Here is a 26,045-nt window from a genome sequence, read left to right as displayed (position 1 = left end):
TGAAATGTGGTAGAGGAGGAGGGTAGTATTCACAGGTTTGTTAATTTAGCAATTTTCTTTTCAAATGGCTTTCTAGTCACTACAATCGAAAAGTGAGACAAGCAAAAATGAAAAACAAGCTGTAAGATCTGGGGGCAAAAAACAAAAACAAAGTCTCAACGCACAGAAAGACAGACGGGCGGACGGACGGACAGTCGGATAGATTGAATACAAAGATATGTACGAAAATAGAATTGAATGAAAAGCTTGTCGGTTCTTAGCTGTGCATAGCAAGAGGTAATTAACCTTTGTGGCCAATTCAGCAAAGCACCAGCATCGACATCGTCATCGTTATTAACATCTGCATCTGTAATGGCATTAGAGAACCTTTATCGCCTACATCAGTGCGTCTCCCAAGTCCCAGAGTTGGCCTCTTCCATGATGAGAAGATTGGAAAGAAAGTACGAAACATTTTCATTATTGACACATTAAATTAAATGAACACTCCCCAAAATACTCGACCAAACGAAATTCAATTCAACCAGAATTTGGGCATCCGGTAGCCAAGTCTATTCTTCGTCAGCACAGTCTGAATGTCTGTTGGTTGGCTGGCTGGTTGGTTTGTTTGTTGGTTGGTTGGCCAGAAACAAAAAAGTCTCAACTAAACGGACATCGGCAGGGTAAACAGTCCTTCAATGAGTGCATTTCCAACAAAATGCTTTAGTCCTTTGAGCCGATACACTTGTCTGGAATTTGTGTTCGTGTGTGCACACATTAGGCCTTCTTACGTATGTGTAGGTGAGTGCGTGTGTGTGTGTGAGCATGTTTTTGTTTATATTGTGTTCTAGTGAAAAAGGAATTACTGGAAACCCCTCTTGACCAAGGAGGAACGGTTATACAAACAGTAAACAAATAAAAAGTGGCCAGAGTTTACGACTCAGGGGGCTACAAATCTAATAAAACTCAATGATTTGCCAAGTGAGATGAATCTCAACAAGGACACACGCACATGCACACCACCGACACACACACACACAAGACGACACATGCTCCCATCTATCATTTGAGAAATTTCATTTCAATCTTTGTGTTCTTAAAATACTGTATTCATTCGATATAATGGATATGACATTTATGTGCATATGTTCTGTGTATTGGATGACGGACATTTTTTCCGCAAATTGCGGAATTCTCGACTTAATAGCTGAAATAAAATAAAGTGTCAGTTTAAGGTAATTGTTTTTTTTTTTCTTTTTGTTACAGTATCGAATCAGTGTTGTATTGTATATTTGAGATTTATTAAAATAACTTGACCATATCAGCATTGTGGCTAGAAAATGTTCCTTTCGAGACCTCTTTAGCAAGCGTACGAAAAGTACTAAAATGTACTAACAATTGAATTCTTTGTATGACACAAATGGAATGAAGCAACATTCTGAAATTTGGAATGAGAGTCACTGATGGAGTGCAGATTAGATGTACCAAAGGGGTTTTGGAAATTCGACCATTAAACTTACAAAAAGTTCTAAAATGGTACTAAACTTCTAAATTGGTGGGTTCTATGTGAACCGACTTTAAAAACTTTCAATTTGATATGAAAACCACATAAAAAGCTGGTTTTGGAAAATTGGCACAAGTGTGCGAAATGTGCTGAATGGTACTAATGTGGAACAGTTTGCTCAAGGGTGAACATATTAAGCTGGATTTTTTTTAAATTTGTATTTGGGTGCCTGTTGGTGGTTGGTTTGTGATAAAGAGGTGGTTTTGGAAACGTGTCCTATAAGTGTACGAAAAGTACTAAATAGTACTATATTAAATACAATGTAGTACTATATTTGGTATTGAGTGATGGAATAGAGCTGGAATTCTCAATGATGACATTGAGGTCTCTGTTGGTACCTTAATTTGAGATATAGAGTTGGTTTAGGAAATGTGTACAATAATTGTACTAAATATTGGTTGAAGAAATAGAGCTGATTGTTGTTGGGATATGCGTACTAAATGTTACTAAATTTGGGAGAATTGAAAAAGTTTTGGACAAAAACATTAAACTTCAAAATCAAAGATTTTAAGGACTTTCTAGTGTATAAGGTGAACATTTTCCTATTATTCTTTCGAAAATGGAAAAAATGTCGTATAAGAAGTAAACAAGAAGTTTTGTTTACAAAATGTTGTTAAACTGAACAAATTGTGTATTTTGAGTTTAAACCAGTAAGGAAAGGTCAAAAGTCGGGCGGGGCCAAATATATGATACCCTAAAAGTTTATATTGGGAATTTATGTGAAGTAGGTCATACCGACGACTTCGATAAGAATTATATAAAAAAAATATTTATTAGCGCTATAGATATACCGGACCGAGTTTCACCAAATGGTCAAATTCTGTTAAATATGAAAAAATCTATTCAATTTGGGCTGACATTACATATATGGTGAACAATAACCTTAAAATTGGATGAAGATGTATATCGAAGCTATATAAAGATCTGAACCGATCTCGAAAAAAAATTGGCAGAGGTTATTTTGAGCAGTATCTGATGCCCGGTATCAAATATCATTGTTGTGGAGTGCACATTACGAATCTGAGGGAATTTTATGCAAATCGGGTGAAACATTTATATGGAGCTATAGCTATATATGAACCGATATACACCAAAGTTTGAAACACTTGCTTCTGGGCTGAATTCCGTCGGAAATGCCAAAATTAAGCCCATTTCGGTTAAATTTTAAACATTTATTTCTTAGCTGTATCTTATATCTGGTACCAAAGATTATTGTTGTGGAATGCAGATTACGCATGTGAGGGACTTAAAACTCCAAATCGGATGATACATATATATGGGATAGCTCTATTTGAACCGATTTTCACCAAATTTGAAGTACTTGTTTCGAGGATAAATTCAGTCGGAATTTCCAAAATTCAAGTCAATTGAACTGATATTGGTCATTTGGTGCCCAATGAACCCTAAGTCCTTTAAAGATATATATGGGAGCTGGGAGCAATTTCAATTTGGTTTGTCCAAAAATGTTGTTTGGAAAATTTCGTCGCGATCGGATAAAAAATGCGACCTGCATTTTGTTTACAAAATATATGAACAGACGGACTGACATGCATGGATTTAGCTCCAACTGACTGACATCTTAAATTTGCATGTCAATCAGGAATATACAAATTTTTCGGTATCCCGCGAATATTTCGAGATGCTTACTGTAGAACACTACATGGTTAAATTTGTTAGGCGGCATGGCCCATTTACGAACATAACCTGTCTACAGGCAAAATACACTTGTGTGCAAAGATTTAGCCTTCTATCTGAATTCGTGCGAAAGATTACGCTATTACAACAAACATACAATGTAGGGTCTATCATGAGTATTTCGAGGAGTTACAAACGGAATTAATTAATATATGCTCCATAGAATGGGTATATGGTATGGTAGAGGGTATAAAAACTGTTTTTTTTTTATTCTGCTAAGCACTGTTTATATTGGGGTGTGTAGATTTAGTGATCCACAAATGTACTCTTAATGTTTATATTGCATACCTTTAGGAGTAAATACTGGACGATGGTTCTTATCAATATTTTTGACATTCGTAGACACTTAATCTAAAGGCAAAACATATAAAGATTGGACAAGATAGAGTCAAAATATTGTCACCAGGTGTATTTACCTCTGTTGTTGTGATATCGCACCAACATAGAGACCAACGTTAAATGTTGATGCATTTTCTCAAGTCTACCATTTTATGTCTTTGGATAACCCCTCACCCATAAATGAGATTTTATTAGATTTCAACGATATTTTTTAGTTCGCAAAATCAGTTTTACACTCTTCATGAAGTCAACTTTTAAATGTTTAGTATTATTTATAATTTATAAATTTTAATAATTTGTTTTTATTAAGAAGTTGAATACTTAATACTTTTAAAATCCTAGCTTATTATTTCTGAAATATCAAATTATTATCAAGTTTAGATAAGAACATTCCTATGTGATTTTATGATATAAATTCATATATATATATATGTTTATACATATCTCTGTGTGTATTCGCAAGTAACATCAACTCCTACAGCCGCCAGAAAAAAACCAAGCAGAGCCATCCTCAACATTAAAAGAAACCACATTCATTTCCATTAATAATTTCCAACATTTACAGGCCACCAAAAAGCTATTTGAAAAACAAATAAAATAAACAAATGCCCCACCGAAGGGGAAGACAATGTACCGCCTACACCCAAATCCACATATAAACACACACACACATGATATTATCAGGTGGCTTTACGACGATTACTTTATGGTCTTGTTGAGTCCTTTGTTGGGGTGGGAAATAAAAAAATATTAATGGAAATTCTCAAATAAAGCTCGAAATCAAAAGATTCGCACTGTTTTTGCCAGTAGTACCCACCCATCTACTCCCTGACACACATACACACACATATATGCACGCATAAAATGTAAATAAACAGAAATATACGGCGTAGGCTACATTGTATTTTTGCAGATTTGTAATGTACGTCTTTGAATAAATGTACTATTTAATGTTTACATTGCTTCGAATGTATTTTCCATATTTTGCAACGCAACTGCCCGTCCCATTCGCCAGAATGTGGATATTCAGTTAAAGCCAAATGCCGTCAGCCAAAGATGTACACACGCATTCATCTTTAGAGCACCTCTCTTTTTAGATGTCGTTATAGTTTCCACCAAAGACAATGAGACACATTGGAATCAGTCGACTCAAATGTGTCAAATATCATGCCGAGGAAGAGGGAAATCAATACTAAGGATATTTTATCAATACCATTGTAGAACAATTTCAGTGTCATAAACTGAGGTATGTATTTTAAAGGAGTGATAAAAGTTTATGTTTTTTTTTTCTTTTTTTTTTTGTAAAAACCAAATCTAGCTGACAAATTTACCGCGATATTTCAGATACTTATTGGTGAAAATTTACCTCATAAAAATTCACATTTTTACATGATCTACATATAAGAGCACCGTCCGATTAAAGGTGTTTTTAAGGTTCTTGTCCTACATTACAGCTAAGGCGTCTATGCCTTAATATAATATCGGTGAATATAAAACATCCCCAAACAAATTAATGTAGGCCGAGATTTTGAAACAGTCCCCATATAACTGTAACCTGACAATTAAAGATATTTTGGCAGTTAAAAAGCCCAAATTTTCAAATAAATTTCAACATTATTTAAGTTTTTACACAATACGAGGGCGCTTCGGAAAATTCTTAGTCTATCAATGAAAGAGAATAGTTAGTTTTCCAAAAATATTTTTAGTTTTCAATATAATCTCCTGAAACTTCTTTTCTAGAAATTATATCCCTTGATTAAAATAGTTTTCCTCAAGGTCTTCAAAATAGTAGTTTACAACTGTAATTGCATCTTCATTTGAGGTAAAACGCTTCCAGCAAGGATTTTTTTTGGATTTGGGAATAAGTAAAAGTCACTGGGAGCTAAATCAGGAGAATAAGCTGGGAGTTCAAGCAACTCGTACTTTAATTCGTTGATCTTAGCCATTGTTAAAACACTCTTGTACGCTGGTGCATTGTTTTGATGAACAATTGTTTTTCTTGTTTTTTTTGTGTTATAATCGAGGACGTTTTTCTGGAATTTGTACATTTAATTGATCTAAAAGGTTGCAATAGTAGTCTGAATGTATTGTTTTACCCCTTTTCAGATAGACAATCAATAAATACCTTTGAAGTTTTAAAAAACCGTTGCCATAAACTTACCAGCCGCTTAAATTGTTTTTGCCTTTTTGGGGCAGCTTCAGTCCATTGTTTAGATTGTTTTTTTATACCCTCCACCATAGTATGGAGAGTATATTAAGTTTGTCATTCCGTTTGTAACACCTCGAAATATACATTTTAGACCCCACAAAGTATATATATTCTTGATCAGCATAAAATTCTATGTTCAATTATCCGTCCGTCTGTCCGTCTGTGGAAATCACTCTAGCTTCCGAACGAAATTAAGTAGGTTGATAAAATTTTACTCAAATGTGTATTATGCAGGACTTTTGGTTTTGAAAATGGACTATGTAGGTCCACGTCTTCGTATAGCCCCCATATAACGGTATCTCCCGATATGCGGTATTTTGATGATTCTAGCGACATTTTTTACCGGAATTGTTTCAAAATTAATATTTAAAGTTCGTAATAGATGCTACGGCTTAAGATGGAAAATGGGCGATGCAGGTCCAGGTCTTCGTAAAGCCCGGTACCTCCGATATTCGGTATTCGGTATTTTCATGATTTTGGTATTTAAAGTTCGCAATGGATACTACATCCTAAGGCAAAAATGAGTCATGTAGGTCCACGTCTTCGTATAGCCCTCATATAACGGTACCACCCCCCCCCCCCCTGATATTCGATATTTTCATGATTTTAGCGACATTATAAACATATATTTTTCAAGTTTCGCATTTGAATACTGTAATATCTTGTGACAAAAGTTGCCTATGCAGATCCACGTCGTCGTATAGACTCTAATATACGGCTACATTAGGTATTTTCACGATTTTAACAGAATTTTTAACGGATTTTATTTTTTTGAAAATTTTTAAATTTGTACCAAATGGTGGAGGGTATTCAAAGTTCGGCCCGGCCGAACTTACAGCTTTTTTACTTGTTTTTGTCCTTTAAGTATAGTGGTGGATCCATGCCTCATCAACAGTTATGAAACGACACTTAAAATCCATTTTATTTCGCTTAAACCAAAACCATAAGATAGGAAGCTAAAATTTTACACAGATCTGTCTTATGTCTGCAGGCAGGTTAAGTTCGAAGATGGACTACATCGGTCCACGATATCGTATAGCCCCCATATAACGGAACCCCGATATTCGGTATTTAGATAATTTTAGCCACATTTTTCAATGGAATTGTCTGAAAATCCTCACAAGAGGTTCCTTCTGAGTACTTCACCCCTCAGAAAAGAATTGTCTAAATAGGTCCACGTTTTAGTATAGCGCCCATATAATAGATATTCGGTATTTTCATGATTCTTGCGACATCATTCAATTATATAAAATTTCGTATGTAAAGTTCGGAACCGTAACTACAGCCTATGACACAAATTACTTATACAGGACCAAGTCTTCGCATAGCCCCCATATAGCGGTTTTCATTCGATCGGTATTTTTCGACTGATTTTTTTTTTTTTTTTGGAAATTTTTCAAGTTTCTTCCAAATCTGCGGAGGGTGTAAAAAGTTCGACCCGGCCGAACTTAGCCACATTTTTACTGGTTCTGTTTATACCGGGATTTGAGATCTTCTAGGCCGACGGAAGTTCTAAGATTTTTGGGGTTCTTCGCTATAATTTTGTTTCTCAGACTTCTGCTCACTCGTTCACGATTAATAAAAAGCAATATAATGGACAGGACTTCAATTTATCTGCCACTGTGTTTTTTTAAATTTCCTCCTTTTACCATATATGTATATGTAAGAATCATTCGTTCGGTCTACATACATTTGCATGTGTGGCAGCCGTTTATTTCTCTCTTTTCCATCAGTGTCAAGGAAAAACTCTTCAGGCTGATTGTTGTTTGGTGCAAAACACTTGAAGGTAATTTCTTTCATTTATGTGCAAAAGAACACACAGACACTCACTCATACACTCACGTATGCGAACATGTTTGGAACCTTTATAACATAACACCACCAGACAAAAATTGCAATAACCCCAACCCGATTGGAAGTGGAGCTACCTATTGACTAACATGTTCTTATATGCTTTCGAACCATTATAAATTTTTGTAAAAAAAACTCTGAGTAATTATCAGTACTGAAAACATTCATTTAATTTTGGATTTCCAATTTATTTTTCATTGTGCACAAAATTTGCAATTTTAGCCCGAATTTAATGGAAAAAAGTGTGTCAAATTTGATGAAAATCGGTTCACATAGATAAAAAGCCATATTTTTTATATATATTTTTTTAATTTTATTGAATGAAAGCAAAAAATGTTAGAATAAGTTTAGATTTTAGATGAAAGCAAAAAATTTTAGAATAAGTTTAGATTTGTTGGAATTGGTCACCTTGGACACGAATTATGACCTTCAAACGGCCGAATGTTGCTCTGCGAATTTTGGCCCATTCCCGGCGAAGCGCTTGCTTGAGATGATCGATATTTTGGTATTTTTTAGTGCCATCTTTGCTTTCCAAAATACTCCAGACACAATAGTCCAACGGATTGGTATCTAGCGAAAACCCTCATTTTGTAACCATTCTTGGGTGGTGCGTGCTGAGTGCGATGGTACTGAGTCCTGTTGGAATGTCCAAGGTCTGCGGTTAAAATGTTTGCGTGCCCAAGGCTTTAATACTCCTTCCAGAATATTTTCGCAATAATATTCGGCATTTATTCTGATGCCACGGTCGATTAATACGAGCGGAGAGCGAAAATCGGCTGTTATGACGGCCCACACCATCACCCTGGCCGGGTGGTGGCCAATCGAAGGTGCACATTTTCAGATGACCTATTTGGCAAGTAAACACGATCATTTTGTTTGTTTACAAATTGCTGGACAACAAATATTTTCTCATCGGAGAAAACTAAATTTAACTCTTTGGAGTGTATTTTCTTTCCGTTGCGGTGTAAGCTCTTACACTTTTTGGAATTTCAATGGCTTTACCCCGAGCTCATTTATTAATATTTGCCGAATGAATTCCATCACGAATAACTTTTTTCTGGAAAATTCTCACCAAAATGCTTCTGTACGCTTGTAAACAATATAATGATCTATCACTGGAATAAATTTAACAGCTGTCGGACGAGTGACTTGGAAATTACAGCAGTCTGAAGTTCGCTGCAGTTTTTTTCACCTTACCTTGTAGCTAAAGGTCCCATAGGTCGCGTCCGACTTTCGACCTATCATTATTTTCGATAAAAAAAAAACACTTTTTTCGAATTCGCTTCAATTTCATACCCTCCACCATATTATGGAGGGTATATTATGTTTGTCATTCCGTTTGTAACACCTCGAAATATACATTTCAGATCCCACAAAGTATATATATTCTAGATCAGCATAAAATTCTATGCCGATTTAGCGATGTCTGTCCGTCAGTGGAAATCGTTCTAGTTTCCGAACGAAATGAAGTAAGATGATAAAATTTTACTCAATGCAGGACTTTTGGTATTACCCCATATAGCGGTACATCCCGATATTCGGTATTTTGATGATTTAAGCGACATTATTCACCGGAATTCGGTATTAGAAGTTCGTAATGAATACTACAGCCTACAACATAAAATTGTCCAAATTTTTGCATAGCCCCCATATAATATTGTCTCCCTATATTCGGTATTTTGATGATGCAGGTTCACGTCATCGTATAGACCCCAATATAACGGCTACATTCGGTATTTTTGAGATTTTAACAGAATTATTAACGGATTTTATTTTTTTGAAAATTGTCAAATTCGTTCAAAGTTGTGGAGGATATTCAAAGTTTGGCCCGTCCGAACTTATAGCTTTTTTACTTTTTTTATCTCACAGTGCAATTTCCAATCTAGGGTGTATAATATTTCAAGTAGACTAAGTAAGGACCCCATTTTGTAAGGACCCCAATATTTTGAGCTATATTTCCTATACCGAGCTTTGGTATTTTATAGATAGCTTTGGAATGCTGCAAGAATCTTTGGTTAAAATAATGGGTCATGTCGGTAGAATAGCCCCTATATAAGAGTAATCCATGACTTCAAGTAGTTTTACGTTTTAGTCATATTTTTCAATTGATTTCGCCGAATTGTGGCATACCAAAAGTCAAGAGCGAACGTAAGGCGAATTTTTTTTTGCCAAAATATTAGACCTCTGTATAAAATATCGTGATTTCAACAGACATCCTTAAATCAATTTACAATTTTTATGGGGTCTCCGATGCCTTTTTCGATGTTTCGCAAGTGAAGTCATAAATTTAATATGCCCTCACTTTTTTCAGCTGGATTGTCTGAAAATACTCTACGTATTGACATAGGTTTTTGCTATTTATTCATTTGTTTAAAAGCGTACCACCACTAGCGTCACATCTTAGTGCCACACAGCCACCCACCACTTTTGTCACTCGAAACGGGACATTTATCGCAATTGAGACTGTAATTGCCAGAGTCCTTGAGCCGGTGTCAGGGTTTGCCGTTTGTCTGAATCTGTGAGGCTTCTCCTGTTGCTGTTTATTTAAAATTTATTTATTCCAAAACGAATCAAATGTAATTTAATTTAACAATAACAATAATAAACGTATTTTAAATTGTTGTTTGAATACATGTATCTAATGAATGTAGGATGTGTGAGTGTATGCATGTGTATGTGCGTGTTAATGTGCGTATGTTTTCTCGACATTACATATTTGATGAGATTTGATTCTAGTCTACAGCTCCTTTTGTTGTTTGTCTTTTCATTAGATCCATTTAAAATGAGACCATCCTTTGTTGTTCTGCCAAAGAATTTGCAAATTGGGGATGTTTTAAATGGATAACAACAACACCAACAGCATCGGAGGCAGCAGCAGCAGCAGCAGTAAACGCTTCTTAAATGCCAGAGAACATCAGATTTGTTTGTAATATCGAATGGAGCTGGAATTCTTCATATGTAAAATATGACCTGCGGCATTTGTGGTTGTGATTAAAATTGTTTGAAATCAAGACGAGGAAATTGATAATGTTTATTAACGTTTCTCGTTTGGGGGCATATTTTGGAAATTGTTTCCAGTTTCGACATGGAAATGTGGGGAGGAGGAATTATATGCGAAATGTACATGGTCGGTGTACATTTCGCATGTGAAAACAACTAAACATTTTCCATGGAATTCTAAACATGCAGTTTTAATTCAATTTCATGAATAATAAAAAATGAACAAAACCTGATTTTAACAAGGCTTGCACATAAACATAATTTGTATGAACCCCCAAAGTCCGTTCCAGGTTTAAATTGAATAAAATATATGAATATTAAAAAAAAACTTTATAATTTTTATAGCATTCACCATATTATGAAGGGTATATAAACGTTCTAATGTCGTTTGTCTGTCATTCTTTTATAACCAAGCTATGTTTAGAACGAATGCCTAAAATTTTGCACACGTGTGTATTTGGTCAACTGTCGTAATTTAGCCATGTCGGTCTAGGTTTTCCTATGTTCGTCTGTCTGTCATTCCTTTATAACCAAGCTATGTTTCGAACGAATCGAGATAGATTGCTAAAAATTTGCACAATTCTGTATTATGTCAGTAGTCGTAATTTGGCCATCGATCCACGTTATCGTCACATATTCGTCATTTTAACGTTCCGAGCCACGTTTTATAATGGAATTGTTTCAAATTGGGTATTTAGAGTTCGTAATAGTTTCTACCTCCTCTGAAAGAACACTGTCTGTATGGGTCTGCGCTTTCCTATGGACCCCAGATATTTAGTATTTTGATGTTTGAAATGTAGTTTTGATTGTTCGCAATAGATACCATCTACAACACATCAACCTACAGCCCCCATGTAGTGGAACTTCCCGATATTTGATATTTCAATAATTTCTAGCAACATGATTAACAAATATGTTTTAAATTCTGTATTTATAGTTTTTAATCCGATCTACCTCTGGTGACAGTACATATAGGTACGATTTCATATAGCCCCATATGATTTTAGCCATGGTTTGATTTTTAAAATGATTTTTTGGTGTTTGAAACTCGCAATACATACCAACCCCTTTAGCAGAAAATTGGTTCACGGTTTGATATAGGCACCTAATGATATTTTTAAGACATTGACTGAATTATTTAATAAAAAAATATATCCTTGAGATGATTTGCCAACTCTTAAAAAATTCGAACTTCGAAACATAGAAAAAAGCTAAATCAATTTCCTTTGTGAGTCCCTGAAAAAAATGTTCTTATATGAATGTATGCTTACGAAAGCGATCCATGTAGCAATTACGATATTAGTAATATTTTTCCAAAGAAAATACATTTGGGCGCCACGGCGATATAAAAAATGTGCCACAAAATAAGACATAACGAACGGGTCAAACAAAACGGAATTCTCTTAGAACTGAAGTTTATGCGCAGCTTCTCCGAGAGCATTGGTCCATTGTGTTTGTCCTAAGAAGAATTACTTATGAAGACATAGATTGGGAAAGAAAGAGGAGAGTTATTTGAAGGCTTGTCTAGCAATGATATGTTTTAAGCAAACCTGTGTATGATAATGGAATCTACGTCTGAGAGGAACATTCTATCTCTACCTCTTATTCGTCGTAACATAGTCAACAGTAGTCGTTTCATTCCCCACTATATTGCTTTGTCCTGAGGCCCAACAAAGCTTAATAAGTTCATGTATTTCAAGAAGGCCTTTCTTGCCATCAATAATGGCCCTCGATTTGAATTCATTTGACGCGAAGACTTTGAAGGCCGCTAACTATCTACATATATAGTCACTGGTCCTGTCATGCTATAACCGGGGGCTAGCACCGGGGACTTCTTTAATCTTGAATCTGTCTATGTATAGTTAACTCAATGAAGTTTAAGTCGAAAATGGTGGACATGTGATCACTGGTTGTATCACCTGGTTCTAAAATATTCCGACTTGTGGGTCCAGGATTCGCAAAACGCGAAAAGTGCTACCCTCCCGCTTTCCATAGTCTCATTGTACTCCTTGATGCTTGAAACTGTGTGAAATAGATCCAAAGACTGGAGTGCTCTTGACAGCTCCAGTTATTAGTAAGGTCAAGACTCTTTGCACTTGGTTTTGGCATGAGCGACCTAAACTCTACCGCATGCCACCAGAGCAGACACCCATAGATCAGGTCTTGTTGTCTAAGCCCCCAACTCTCTGTTATAGGTTTCTCACAAGTGAAAATTATGTGTTTGCCCTTTTTATACCCTCAGCCATATGGCTAGAAAGGGTATATATCATTTGAACCGCCCAAAATTGCGTTATCGAAATAACGATATTAGACTCTAGGTCTCTTTTCAGGACATTTGGAGTCGATCTAGCGATGTCCGTCCGTCTGGCTCTCAGAGGGAATATCCGATTTGGTCGAAACTTGGTACATCGTAATGTTATTATCAACTTAGATCGAGTTCAGAGTTTGGCAATATCGATCCACTCCTTCTGGTACCTAACCCACAAAAGGTAGGAATTTCCAAAAAAAAAAAAAAAAAATTCTGCTAATCCGATTTTGCTACAACTTTGAAAATTCTCATATTTGTCACAGTGCTAGGTCAGGTGCGAAAATGGACCAATCCATCAAGCACCTCCCCCACAAAGGGCCACAATTTTAAATAATTATAACTCTTATAAAATCTTATGTAATGTCCGATTGTCTATACGCAATATATGGGTCCACTTCTTCTGGTATCTCCCCCACAAAGTTTAACAATTTTGAATATCCATGGAGCTCATAAAACGCGGAATTAACATCCGATTCCATTCAGACTTGGAACATCTCAATACTTCTATCAACACAAAAGCTGAAGGAAGAGATCGGAGCATTCCTTCTGGTACCTCCCCCCACAAAGGGTCAACGTTTTGAATAACCAAACCGATTATAAAACCGGAAATTACCATCTTTTCTCATATTTCACTCATTCCATTATTTCTACTAACACAAGATCTGCTATGAAGGTGGGATATATCGGTCCAATCCTTCTGATACCTCCCCCACAAAGGGTCGAAATTTTGAACATCCATGAAGGTCATAAAAAGGGAAATTTACATTCCATTGCATTTAGACTCAATATTTCCATCAACACAAGATTTGTTTTAAAGATGGTAGAGATTGGACCATTTGTTCTGGTGCCTTCCAAGGTTTTTCTTTCGAAAAATAAGACGCTCAAAGAAAGCGTAATAAGCATCCAACTTTCTTCAAATTTCACACATACAAACATTTTTGCTAACCCAAATCTGTAGTGAGATCTGCTTACACAAGATCTTTTACGGTACCTCACCCACAAAGAGTCAAAATTTTAAATACTTTTATATGCCATAACTTGTGAAACAAGCCAGTGATTTTTTACAACTTGCTAAATCTAAATATTTCTCTCAACCATAAACCTGAAATAAATATGATTTCGCATAAAATTTGATATAAATTTTTGATTTTCTTATAATTTTACCCATACCAATATTTTTATCTGTATTAGATAAAGTTTGAAAATGGAATACTTCGGTGACAATATCTGCAACCTCATGCACATTTTAACATTGTCTAAAAAACATCCCATATCTCATATAAAGTGAAGGAAGTAGTCGATGTAGTACAAACCACGCAACATTTATATCATATTTATTTAGGTCCGATACGAAATAAATAATATTGGCCCATTCCTAATCCATAATTTGAATATTCATAACAGAAGTCAAAATATGTTTAAATAATCGAACATTGGCTGAAGGTGTAGATCTCTCGGCAAAACCGACTGATACTATTTAACTTGTTTTGTTTCAACTTCTAAAAAAAATTGTTTTTTTTTTTTTTGTGAAATGTGCAAAAAGGACCATATCGGAGAAAGTGTGTTCCTCATCCTCGATTTGCGTACATTTCTGATTGACACACATATTTTTCCTTCACCTTTGCAAGATTTCGTCTCGATTGGTAAACATAGCTTTGATGATACATAATTTTATTGAATTCGGACAAAATTGCATTTTCACCTTGGAACTAAAATAACAATCGTAGTCCTGATTTTGACTTTAGATGTTTTAAGAAACATCGATGCATTCGGTCCAGTTCCTATGGTCTACCTAATATGCAATTTTAGATAAAAGTTGAGTTATGCTAGTGTCCAGTGCTCTAATCCAACACGACATACCCTTCCTTATATAAAAAAGTCATAAAATACTAAAATGACAGTCTTTTGTCTAACAGATAGTTATCAACTCACCTGTGTCACCTCTCCATAAAGACAGCTTACTGAGCGCTGAGCACATAAATAATTGAAATTGGCCATTAACGTCGGGCGCCACTGACTGCTCAACCAATCTAATGACATAAATTCCTTTCTTTTTATCTCAATGTCTCGCACCTTTTCATCACACCGCCAACCCACTTAATGGCCATTTAGGAAAATAAAATTTTGCCAAGAACAAAAGAAATGAAAATGATAACAACAATAACAATAAAACAAATTATATAAAACAATAACAAATTCACTTCAAAGCCATCAAAATTTGTTTGCAGTTTTCAAAAAATTTATACTTTCACGAAAGGCCCAGGAGATTGAAAAATATTTAGCTCGCTGGTAGTCTGCCAGAATAAATGACCCTTAAATGAATTGGCAACAAAGTGCACGTGTACCACTAGACTATGGAAATTGTTAATGTGGCTTGTAATGGCAGACAAAACATAGAACAGACACCTGTTTTTTGATAACGTAGAAGGTAGGTTAAAAATGTTTTCACTCGCATTGGTGTGTAAATAAATCCTAGATGCTTTGTAATTTTTGTAAATCTGAAGCTTCACGAAATGAAAGTTAAGAAGAATTTTGAATGAAAAATACTTTGGGCTGAACATCCCATTACAATGTATCGCAATAGCTGAATCCGTGTGATTTGGAGCATAAGCTTTATTTTATGCTACTGAGGAAAAGTTGGTCCAGATACGCTTATGTCAAATAGCAATCGATACTTCTTGTTGGCAAAAGAAATCTACTACTTCCATTTTTTTGAATTTAGTGATTTCCGAGATCTCTAGCTGAAATATCCTGAACTCTATTTTACCCTTCAAAGATTTTTTTGCTTAATTGAAAATAATTTTTTTAATGTCATCTCCTCAAAGGTCATTTAGTTGTAATTAAATTACGCTACCTGGATTTTAAGATATTTGCAATATAAATCAGATTTATTATTTCCTTGTCAAGTATTTTGAATTTCTTAAACAAATAAGGCGTTGTCGCTTTGCCTCTTAAGCTTCATCACCCATAGTCGCCGATAATATGTTTTGAATTATTTTTGGTACAAAAATGTCAATTAATGTTGGTTAAAACAAAAACTTCCTGGAAGGTCTAACGTCTATGGCATGTTGCATAATTGAATTGAATTTATGACAGAGTCAAAAATTAGAGTTAAAAAATCATCTTCACTCCTTTTTTCCTTCTCCTCCACCTTCTCCCACTTTTGGCAAATTGCGGTTAACATCCTTTTTTTCATGTTTTCCTTCCTCAATCCGATTCAATGGAAATTCGTGAAAGAGAAAGAAATTAAATTACCGGCAACTTTATCTTGGAGATGGGACTCGATGGGAACGACTACTTAATGAAGGTAATTCAATATAATAGCGGTTATGAATGGTTGTCAAAGAAATCTTTCTTGCGAACACCTTCCACTGTCGTCCCCATTCAAATTCATTGACCCATTTCGAACATTGTCTTCTTAATTAACACGTGCATAATTTAATTTCCCACTTTATTTTAGCAAACAACAGAAAAAAAAGAAAAACAAAACACTCGGAAGGGTAGAATTTCCAATAAAAAACGAAGGGTACATTTGACTTATAACGCATCGTTTCATCATCCTTTGTTTTGTCTTTTCCAACAATAGAATGTTTATGTCGACAAGGGCAAGAAGGAAAACATGGAAATTCAAGTACTTAAGGGGTGTAATGGATTGGTCGACAAAAAAACAAAATTCTTTTAATAATAAAATTAAAAATAATATATGCACATATTAAAGCTATTTTTGTCCTTAAGCTTAAATATACGTACTTTTATAACACAAAAAATATAATATTTAATAAAAATATAGTTGACATTGTACGTGAATTATGCGAAAAACTCTGTGGTAAGACAGAAAACTGAGAAAAATATGTATGTCATGTATGAATGTATGCCTACAAAAGCGATCCATGTATCAATTGTAATATTAGTAATATTTTTCCAAACTAAATACATTTGGGCGCCACGGCGACATAAACAAAAATGCGTCACAAAAAAGACATAACGAATGGGTCAAACAAGACGGGATTAGAACTGAAGTTACGATTAGGTTTCAGGATGCGCAGCCACTCGAAGACCATTGGTCCTTTGTATTTGTTCTAAAGAGAATTCGTTATGATAGGAAAGACATAAGTTTGGAAAGAAAGAAGATATACAGATATCTAGTCATACGAAGGCTTGTCTATCCATGATATGCCAGTAGCAAACCTGTGAATGATAATGGGATCTACGTCTGAGAAGAATATTAGTGTTTATATGTCCCACCTACCGGATAGCCTATATCCTAATGGGATCTACGTCTGAGAAGAGCATTAGAATTTCTATCTCTCACCTACCTATTTGCGTAGTGGATGTTCAATCGTGTCTACCTCTTCTTCGTCCTCACGTAGTCTACAGTAGGGACCACGTTATCCCATCTAGTGTTCATATATCTTCAACCGCTAAATAAATCGACTGGGAATCACCTCGAGCTAACTCGTTAACCATTCCTCACTGTATTGCTATGTCCTGGGGCCCAACAAAGCTTAGTAAGTTCACGTATCTCTAAATGAGATTTCTTGCAGTCAATAATGGCTCTCGATTTGATGACATTTGATGTGATGGCTTTGAAGGCCGCCTAATTATCTACATATATAGCCACTGGTCCTGTTATGCCATAACTTCTCTTACCATTTCGGCTAAGTGCGGGAATCTCCATCCATCCATTTACCAACAGCTCAAGCGTTTCTATCGACTATAGTTAAATTAATGAAGTTGAAGTCGAAAAAGGTGGACATGCGATCACTAGTTTTATCATCTTCATCTAAAATATGCCGATTTGTAGATAAGACCAGGATTAGTGCATGACCAAATCGCGAAAAGTGCTATCATCCTGATTCCAATAGAAACTGGTCCAATAGATCCAAAGACTGGATGTTTATCATCACTTTCATGGCGGACAGAGAGGTGTTCTTGAGAACTCCATTTATTAGTAAAGTCGTGACTCTTTGCACTGTGGTTTGGACATAAGCGACCACCAGACCAGACACCCATATGTCAGAACATCCTGTGTACGACTTGTGGTCTAAGCTCCCAACTCTCCCCTATAAATTTCCTACATGAATAGAGCGCGTACGCTCCTCGATGTTCTCGCATCAGTATAAAGTCCGAAAAAAGTCTCAGTGCAACTCCGTCCTGTCTGCCAGAAAAGAACAAATATATGATAGTATGGACGGTATATTAAGTTTGCTATTATGTTTGTAACACCTCGAAATATACATTTTAGATCCCACAAAGCTATACGAGGACGTTATTCACCGGAAATGTTTCATTTTTCAACCTCAGCCATATGACTACGTGCTTAGTCGAAATAACGGCTTTAGACCCTAGGTATCTTTGGACCAAATCCGTTTCAGAACATTTGGAGTCGATCTAGCGATGTCCGTCCGTCCGTCTGTCTGTCTGTCTGGCTGGTGCGCACGATAACTCTCGAAGGGAGTACCCGATTTGTTCCAAACTTGGTAAATCGTAATATTTTTGTCAAACTTAGATCGAGTTCGGAGATGGGCAATATCGGTCCACTCCTACTGGTAACTTGGTAACAGTTTTGCTAACACAAGATCTGTTGTGAAGATGCTATGTATCTGCGAACCCCTTTTGGTACCTCACCCACAAAGGGACAAAAGTTCTCAATACTTTCATCTGTTATAAATTGCGAAACAACTCAGCGATTCTTTTCAATTTGCTATATCTAAAGATATGTCTCTCATCCAGAGTTCTGAGAAGAATATGGAATTGATGATTTCCCATAAATTGGATATAAATGTTCGATTTTCTTCGAGGCAATTTTTGCATAGGCCTTTATACTATTCAACAAGTAAAAAAGTATCGGTCGGTTTTGCCGGCAGTTGTATACCCTCAGTCAATGTTCGATAATTTTAAAATATTTTGACTTCTGTTATGAATTTTGAAACTGTTGACCCTCTATGGAGTGGATTTGGAAACATTTCGTATCGTAAATAAGATATACATATTTTACTTGTTGAATAGTATGAAGGCCTAATGGAACTCTCTCATAAGGTCGAATCGATTATCCTACTTTTTATCATTCTATCAAATCATTAATTCAGGATACAGGAAATATGGAAAAAATTGCAAAAAAACATTAGTTAACCCTACCCGCCAAAAATTCATTACAAATCGGGTCACCAACCTATTACTTCAACAGGGTTTGTCGCTTTAAAAAAAACTAGTAATATTATTAGTGCGACAATTGGATTTTGTTATTTTTGATTTTTTATTGCTATATTTTGGGAATTTCAACCAAGTATTATTTTGTTTTCCATTTAAGAGGTCTAAACTTGATTCGAACGAAAACCATGCCAATTTTGAATTTCATATCTATTTATATTTTATGCAAACAAATTTTCCCACTCTCTTTCCAAAACTCAAATTCTTCATACTTTTCAAAACAAATGATTACCATAACAACAACAACAAAAACAACAACAAATAGCCATTACAAATTCCTTTCCATTATGTTTGTCAAACTTTGACATTCTGCTCTCAAAAGAAATGGAAATATTTTTGATTAGGTAATTTACCAATTGTCGTCTGAATTACCATTGTGCTAACAACAATTAGGAAGGAACACACCATTCAGATTCCTTTATTTTGGCTAAATTAAACGAAGAAACAGAGAAATTCACAAAACTCTTCTTTACTTTTTCAGCTTCAACGGATGCCAAACATTTGCCAAGTTTACACTCGTCCTCGTCGACACCCTCGCTGTCGTCACTCCACTCGTCGAACACAACGCAAATAGGTGGCCTTGCTGCAACCGGCACTCCAACCCATTCCACAGAAACGCAATCAACCGTTATAATTTCATTTAAATCATCCCAAACACCTGTTCTATCTCAAACAGCGTTTCCAGGTGTCAATGCACCGCCCACGCCGCCCGACGACACGACATTCTCCCATGAACTGCCGCCAACGCCATCGAACAATAACGATAATGCCGAGCCAACAACAATGCCAGCGACGGTGTCTCTATCGAGTAGCATTATTGGGGCAACAAGCCAAATGGGATCGCCTCTGCCGCCGTGCACGCCACGCAACAATGTCCTCAAAAAAGTGGCCTCGTTTACGGCGGAAAAGGCTGCGGCTGGCAGTGCCAGCAAAATCAATAACGGCGATAGCTACTGTGGCATGGCGGGACCATACGAAAGTAACGGCTTGAGACGTTCATCATTTGTGCCCGAGAAGTTAAGCTTCGCTGCATATGAAAAGTTTGAAGGTAAGTAACGTATCTACTGCGATATCCCAATACTCCTTCCTAGCCACCCAAAGTTGTAGTGAAATATAACATGGCACCCACTACTACGACGACGAAGAAGAAGAAGAAGAAGAAGAAGAAGAAGAGGAAAAAAACGACAAACTTTAAAACTTTACTTGTCTTGTTAGAGACATTTGGGTCGATCGCTGATGGCAGGCGTGATGTTAACATTACCAACACCAACATAGCGTCAATTGATTTGAAATAAAGTTGTTAAACTACTATTGGCGCCCAATATATTTAACCCCCACTCTATCTAAGTGCCACTTGCTGTTAGTGTGCGTACACTGGCAAAACTACTGGTGCAAGTACTTTGTAATGCCTTCAAATCGCATTTGCCAAAGCACAAACGAAAAGAAATTGAAATGAAACTCAGTTCTTGTAGTCAAAAATCAGTTGGAATAAAATACGAGTCAGTGAACAAGATGTTTGTACTTCATGTCCACGGACATGTAGCAGTGCAAGGAGCATCGTATATCGTCTTTCCGTTTTGGCCATTGTACTCTTGTTCTTGTTCTTCTTCTTTCTTTTTCTCGTCTGTCGCTGGGAATTACTTTTATTTTCACTTGTTAGGGAAGTTCCTCCTATTATTTCTCCTTTTTTTTATTTATTTTCCATTGTTTCATTAAGTTTCTTGGCAAGTAGTCGAGTTTTTCTTGGCCACGAAGAGCAGTGGAGCGTAACACTTTTTGTGGATTTAATTAAACATAACGCATCAATTAATTTTAACAAGGAATGTAAACAGCGAATCCAAATGACAAAGGACAAGGTCAACAGTGTGTGTTTGTTTTTGTTTTGTCGTTTAAAATTTTAATTTTGTTTTTTTGCTGTCCAATCCTTTTTTGAAATTGTCTCGTTCTATAATGTTGGAAATGGGGGAGAACTTTTGTACTACATTAGTTTTAAAAACATCTTTGAACTAGATTTTGTTTTAATGTAACAATAATAAAACTAGTAGGGTAAGTGTGCCTAAGTTCGGCATGTCCCAGTAGTCGGCACTTTTTATTTTTAAGCCCAAATAAATGAAACTATTATAACTAAATGTATTTTGTTCACTTCAAATATATTGTCAGCTATCTTTGTGCACAATTTTGCTTAAACTACGATTACGTAGAAATCTATATCCAGATTAACCCTGGTAGTTGACCAATCATAATAAAATGTGATATTTTCAGTAAAATGCTTCAAATCTTTATTTGAATAGTACGGTCCATATAATTTAATTCTTGAGAATTATTTCACTCAAATGTTTACCACGACTGCGCCTCAAATGGTCCATCCTCTTAGTCCAATTTTGGCATACTCCTTCCAACATTTGCCAAATAAATGCTTCAATGTTGTCTTCCAATGCGCCAATCGAAAGGGGCTCGTCTGCATAGAGGTGGGCTTTAACGTAGCTCTTCAAAATATGGCGTTAAATCGCACGATCTAGACGGCCAATTAACAGGCCCCGAATGTAAAATAAAATGTTCGCCGAACTTGTCTCTCATTAATATCGCCATTTAAATTTGACTATTTTCAACATTTTTAGTCCTCCTAAAAATATGCTAAAAATATGTAACAAAAATTTCAAAGCACATTCAATCACACAGCGAACTAAATGTCGGACGTCCAAAACTCCTGAGCGTCGGGGTAAAAATCGTTTTACAATAAGTGTGTAAAGACACTATTACTTCTGAGTTCGATCCGACAGCATTTATTTCCCTTCCGAATTTCATGGATATCCGTGCGATTTGGCCAGACATCAGTTCGAAAATAGGTTAGCCTTCAGACTTTTATCCGGCAGAAAGTCGACCAGTCAATATAAATTTCGGTCAGCAGTCGGATCCATTTAGTTCGAAAGAAAATTGACACTATCGGCACACTCCTTCATGCACCTCCATCATACAGGGTCAAACTAATTATTTAATCAAACTTTGCACTTCCCAATATTTTTGACCATATAAGATCTATGTTGAAGATAGAATATATCGTCCACTTTTTTTGGTACCTCCTCCATAAATTGTCAAAATGTTCGTCAACATGTGTATCAAATTTAGGTTGGTATAAAAATCAGGAATATAGGTCCATAAATGATAGTATGTGCCTCATCGAAGTAACGGTTTTAGGTCCTAGGTCTCTTTAAACCAAATCCGTTTCAGGTCATTTTGAGTCGGTCTAGCGATTTTCGTCCGTCCGTCTGTCTGTCTGTCTGGCTGGTGCGCACGATAACCCTCGAAGGGAGTATCCGATTTGTAATATTTTTTTCAAAATTAGATCGAGTTCGGAGATGAGCAATATCGGTGCACTCCTTCTGGCACCTCCCCCACAAAGGGCAAACATTTTGAATATTCATGAAGCTTATAAAGCACGAAATTAACATCTGATTCTATTCAGACTTGGCACATCTCACTATTTCGATCAACACAAGATCTGTTATAAAGTTTTTAGAGATCGGACCATTACTTCTGGGACCTCCCCCACAAAGTGTCAAAGTATTGAAAAGCAAAACGATCATAAAATCCGAAATAAGCATCCAATTTTCCTCAAATTATACACATCACAATATTTTTATTGACCCAAGGTCTGGTGCAAATATGGGATATATCGGTCCACTCCTTCTGGTAGTGGACCATTTCTTTTGGTACCTCGCCCACATAGGGTTCAATATTTTGAAAAACAAATTTCACTCATACCAACATGTTTGCTAACAAAATATCTGTTGTGAGGTGACACTGCGAACCCCTTCTGGTACCTATTATTTATTAAGTATTTTTAAGCTCCATAATTTATCTGGTACCAAATATTATTCTTGTGGAGTGCATATTACGCATATGAGGGACTTTAAACCCCAAATCGTATGAAACATATATACGGGATATGTTGCTATATCGGAACCGATTTTCTCCAAATTTTATGTACTTGCTTCTAGACTGAATTCTAGAAGTATGTGCCAAAATTCAGGTCATTTGGACTGATGTTAATCATTTGCTACACAATTAATTAAAAAGAAATTCTTACTCTAAAATCGACTATTAGACGTATTATTTGACATTTGCCAATATCGGGCTTTCAACAATTTAAGCAGTCTATGACAAAATATTTCCCACATAAAACTCCCAGAAAATGTTAAGATTATTTATTACATCTCCCTCCCCCAAAATAAAACTCTTTCATTGGTTGCCTTAGAAATCCTTTTAAAGCCGTCTAGCAGTACTCACTTAACGATTATTCATTGTGTACTCTTCCCGGAATCAATTGCTTAGCCATCCTCCTCAATTTTCAAAACAAAACAAAAAATCCAAGGGCGAAAAAAAAGAAGAAAAAAATTATGACAAATTATGGTCAGCAGTCACATTCCCCACAAGCGTACATATGTCAGCATAAATATCTCTGAATAGAAGGGTATATCCACCCACTCAATCCATTTGAGCGCTTTGCGCGATTCTTTTTTGTCACTTTTGTTCGTTCGTTGTGTATAGATTCAGCATTTCATGTTGACAGTTTGTTGACAAATAAATCCTTCGCCTACCATTTCTGTAGATTTCCTTTCGCCCACCGACTGCCTGCTGTATGGCCTCCAGCAGACAAGAGTATTAGGAAGCAGCGTTTACCCATGTTTCCGTTTCCACTTTCACCGACTGTTTTTCTTTCGGCTGTCGCTGGATTGTTTGTTACCCCGGCTGTTTTGTCGGTGACCCGTGAGAAATATTTGCTTTTAACCAAGAAATGGATGCCTGCCGCCTGTCCGCCCGTTCGTCTGTCCATCCGTCTGGAGAGCAAAGAAAACTGAGAATTTATAAATGGTGTTGAAATGTCCACAGTTTATCTTGAATGATGGCAAATGGAGTGAAAACAATCGGAATTGTTCATAAGAAGTGGCACGGTCACCCATACACAGGTTATGACAATTTAGAGGTGTTGTTTCGCTTTCCATTTGTCAACACTGCGGGAGATGGACGTGGAAGGAAGTGCCATGTTTGTTATAGCGTATGAGCCGTGGCAATTCCACAAAAGTATGATTACCTGAAAAATGGAACACTATGGTTATTTTTAAGAAATCATCAGTCCCCAAAGGAAGGCCGAGAGAAGATATTCAAGATACCCAGAATTATTGCAACACAGAATAGTTTTAAAATTATATCGGCCTTCTGCACTGCTTCCTTTTTTTCTGACAGAAGTTCAATTCAAATTGAAATTTTCGTAGATGTGCGATTCAAGTATGCGTGCATGAAGCGTTTGTCGATGTGGTCGTGCCATTATTCCATATTGATCATAGACTTAGAGAAGAATGAACAACTCGAACGTGTAGTGATTAATAGAGTTACTCCCAGTCGAGCCATGTTTCTCAATATTCGGCTTACCGGAGTAGTTTATGTATGGACTTGATATATACAGGGTGAGATAAAAAAAATACAACAAAGTCAAGCGCCATTCTTTTTACATTTTTTTTTAAATATTTATTAATTAAAAGCAAAAAATGTCGGGAATAGCATCAAATTTTAGAATGAGTGTAGATTTTTTCGAATTGGTCACCTTTGGCACAAATTATGGCCTGCAAACGGCCAATGAAACCGTCGCACGCTGCCCGAATGTTGCAGCAGTATTTTGGCCCATTCCCGGCGAAGCGCTTGCTTGAGGTGATCGACACTTCTATATTTTTATTAGTGCCAACCTTGCTTTCCAAAATACTCCAGACATCTTACCCTTTATTACGCATATGGCGCACAAAAAAATGAAATCGGACGATCTTCTCATCATTTTCAATAGAGTTCGTCATAAGGCCAAATAAAAGATTTGTTGAAAATTTCGTCTCAATCGGACAATTAATGAGGCCTTTACCTGGTTTATAAAAAGACATAGACAAGCGCAGAGGCGTCGGACATGCATAAATCGTTCTACTAAAATCATCAAAAGGAACTATGCGCCTATTTCGTTTCCTTCTGTATGTTACACAGAAATTCTTTAAAACATAAAAGCCTGTTCCACAGTGTGGCGTAGAGTATAAATAGTGATGGGAGATTGATGTAGAAATTATTGCCCAGAATTGGAGTACGACTCGAGTCCGCGACGCTGGTTATCCCACAAAAAATTTGAAGTACCACCTCCTATGAAACAAGTAAAAAAGATATAAGTTCGGCCGGGCCGATCTTTGAAACCCCTCCACTATTTGGAATGAATTTTCAAAAAAATAAAATCCTTTAAAAATTCTGTTAAAATCTTAAAAATACCGAATGGAACCGTTACCTGCATAGGCAACTTTTGTTATAAGCCATTACAATATTCAAATGCGAAACTTTAAAAAACGGTGAATAATGTCGCTAAAATCATCAAAATACCGAATACCGGGAGGTACCGTTATATGGGGTCTATACAAAGACGTAGACCTGTACAGACAATTTTGTGTCTTAGGCTGTAGTATCCATTTCAAATTTAAACTATTCCGGTGAATATTGTAGCTAAAATCATCAAAATACCGAATATTGGGAGGTACCGTTATATAGGTATATGTGTAGTCGGCGTTTTGCCGATTTTAGCCACATTTTTAAGCGGAATTTAAGGCCTCTCTGACAGTTAATTGGCTATGCAGGTCCACGTGTTCGTGTTCCCCCAAATAACTCTATTAACCGATATTTGGCATTTTAATCATTTAATCATGTTCTTTTAGCTCCATTTTTTGGAAATTTTGAAAGTTCCTTCCGAATGATGAAGGATATTAAAAGGTCCTATATAACTCCCAAACATCCTACGTTTGTCAAATTAAGTTGAATTATGGATTTGAACTCGATCGCACGAAGTTCCGATTCGAATAAACTCGAGTTACAAC

The 26,045-nt window shown here is 36.1% G+C and overlaps 1 protein-coding gene across 2 annotated transcripts in view; it reads left to right on the top strand.

Moving 5' to 3' along the window:
• LOC131805945 (protein cappuccino) overlaps positions 1 to 26,045 on the top strand; it is a 96,446-nt gene that overhangs the window by 25,654 nt on the left and 44,747 nt on the right. For both annotated transcript variants that reach the window (XM_059129751.1, XM_059129750.1), the window contains exon 3: positions 19,634 to 20,200. In XM_059129751.1, coding sequence (XP_058985734.1) covers positions 19,634 to 20,200 — 567 coding nt within the window. The remainder of the gene's footprint in view (positions 1 to 19,633; positions 20,201 to 26,045) is intronic.

The sequence above is a fragment of the Musca domestica genome, unplaced genomic scaffold, assembly GCF_030504385.1.
Source record: "Musca domestica strain aabys unplaced genomic scaffold, Musca_domestica.polishedcontigs.V.1.1 68, whole genome shotgun sequence".
Taxonomy (NCBI): Eukaryota; Metazoa; Arthropoda; class Insecta; order Diptera; family Muscidae; genus Musca; species Musca domestica.
The sequence above is the reverse complement of the archived record's forward strand: the minus strand, read 5'-3'. Positions and strand labels throughout refer to the sequence as shown.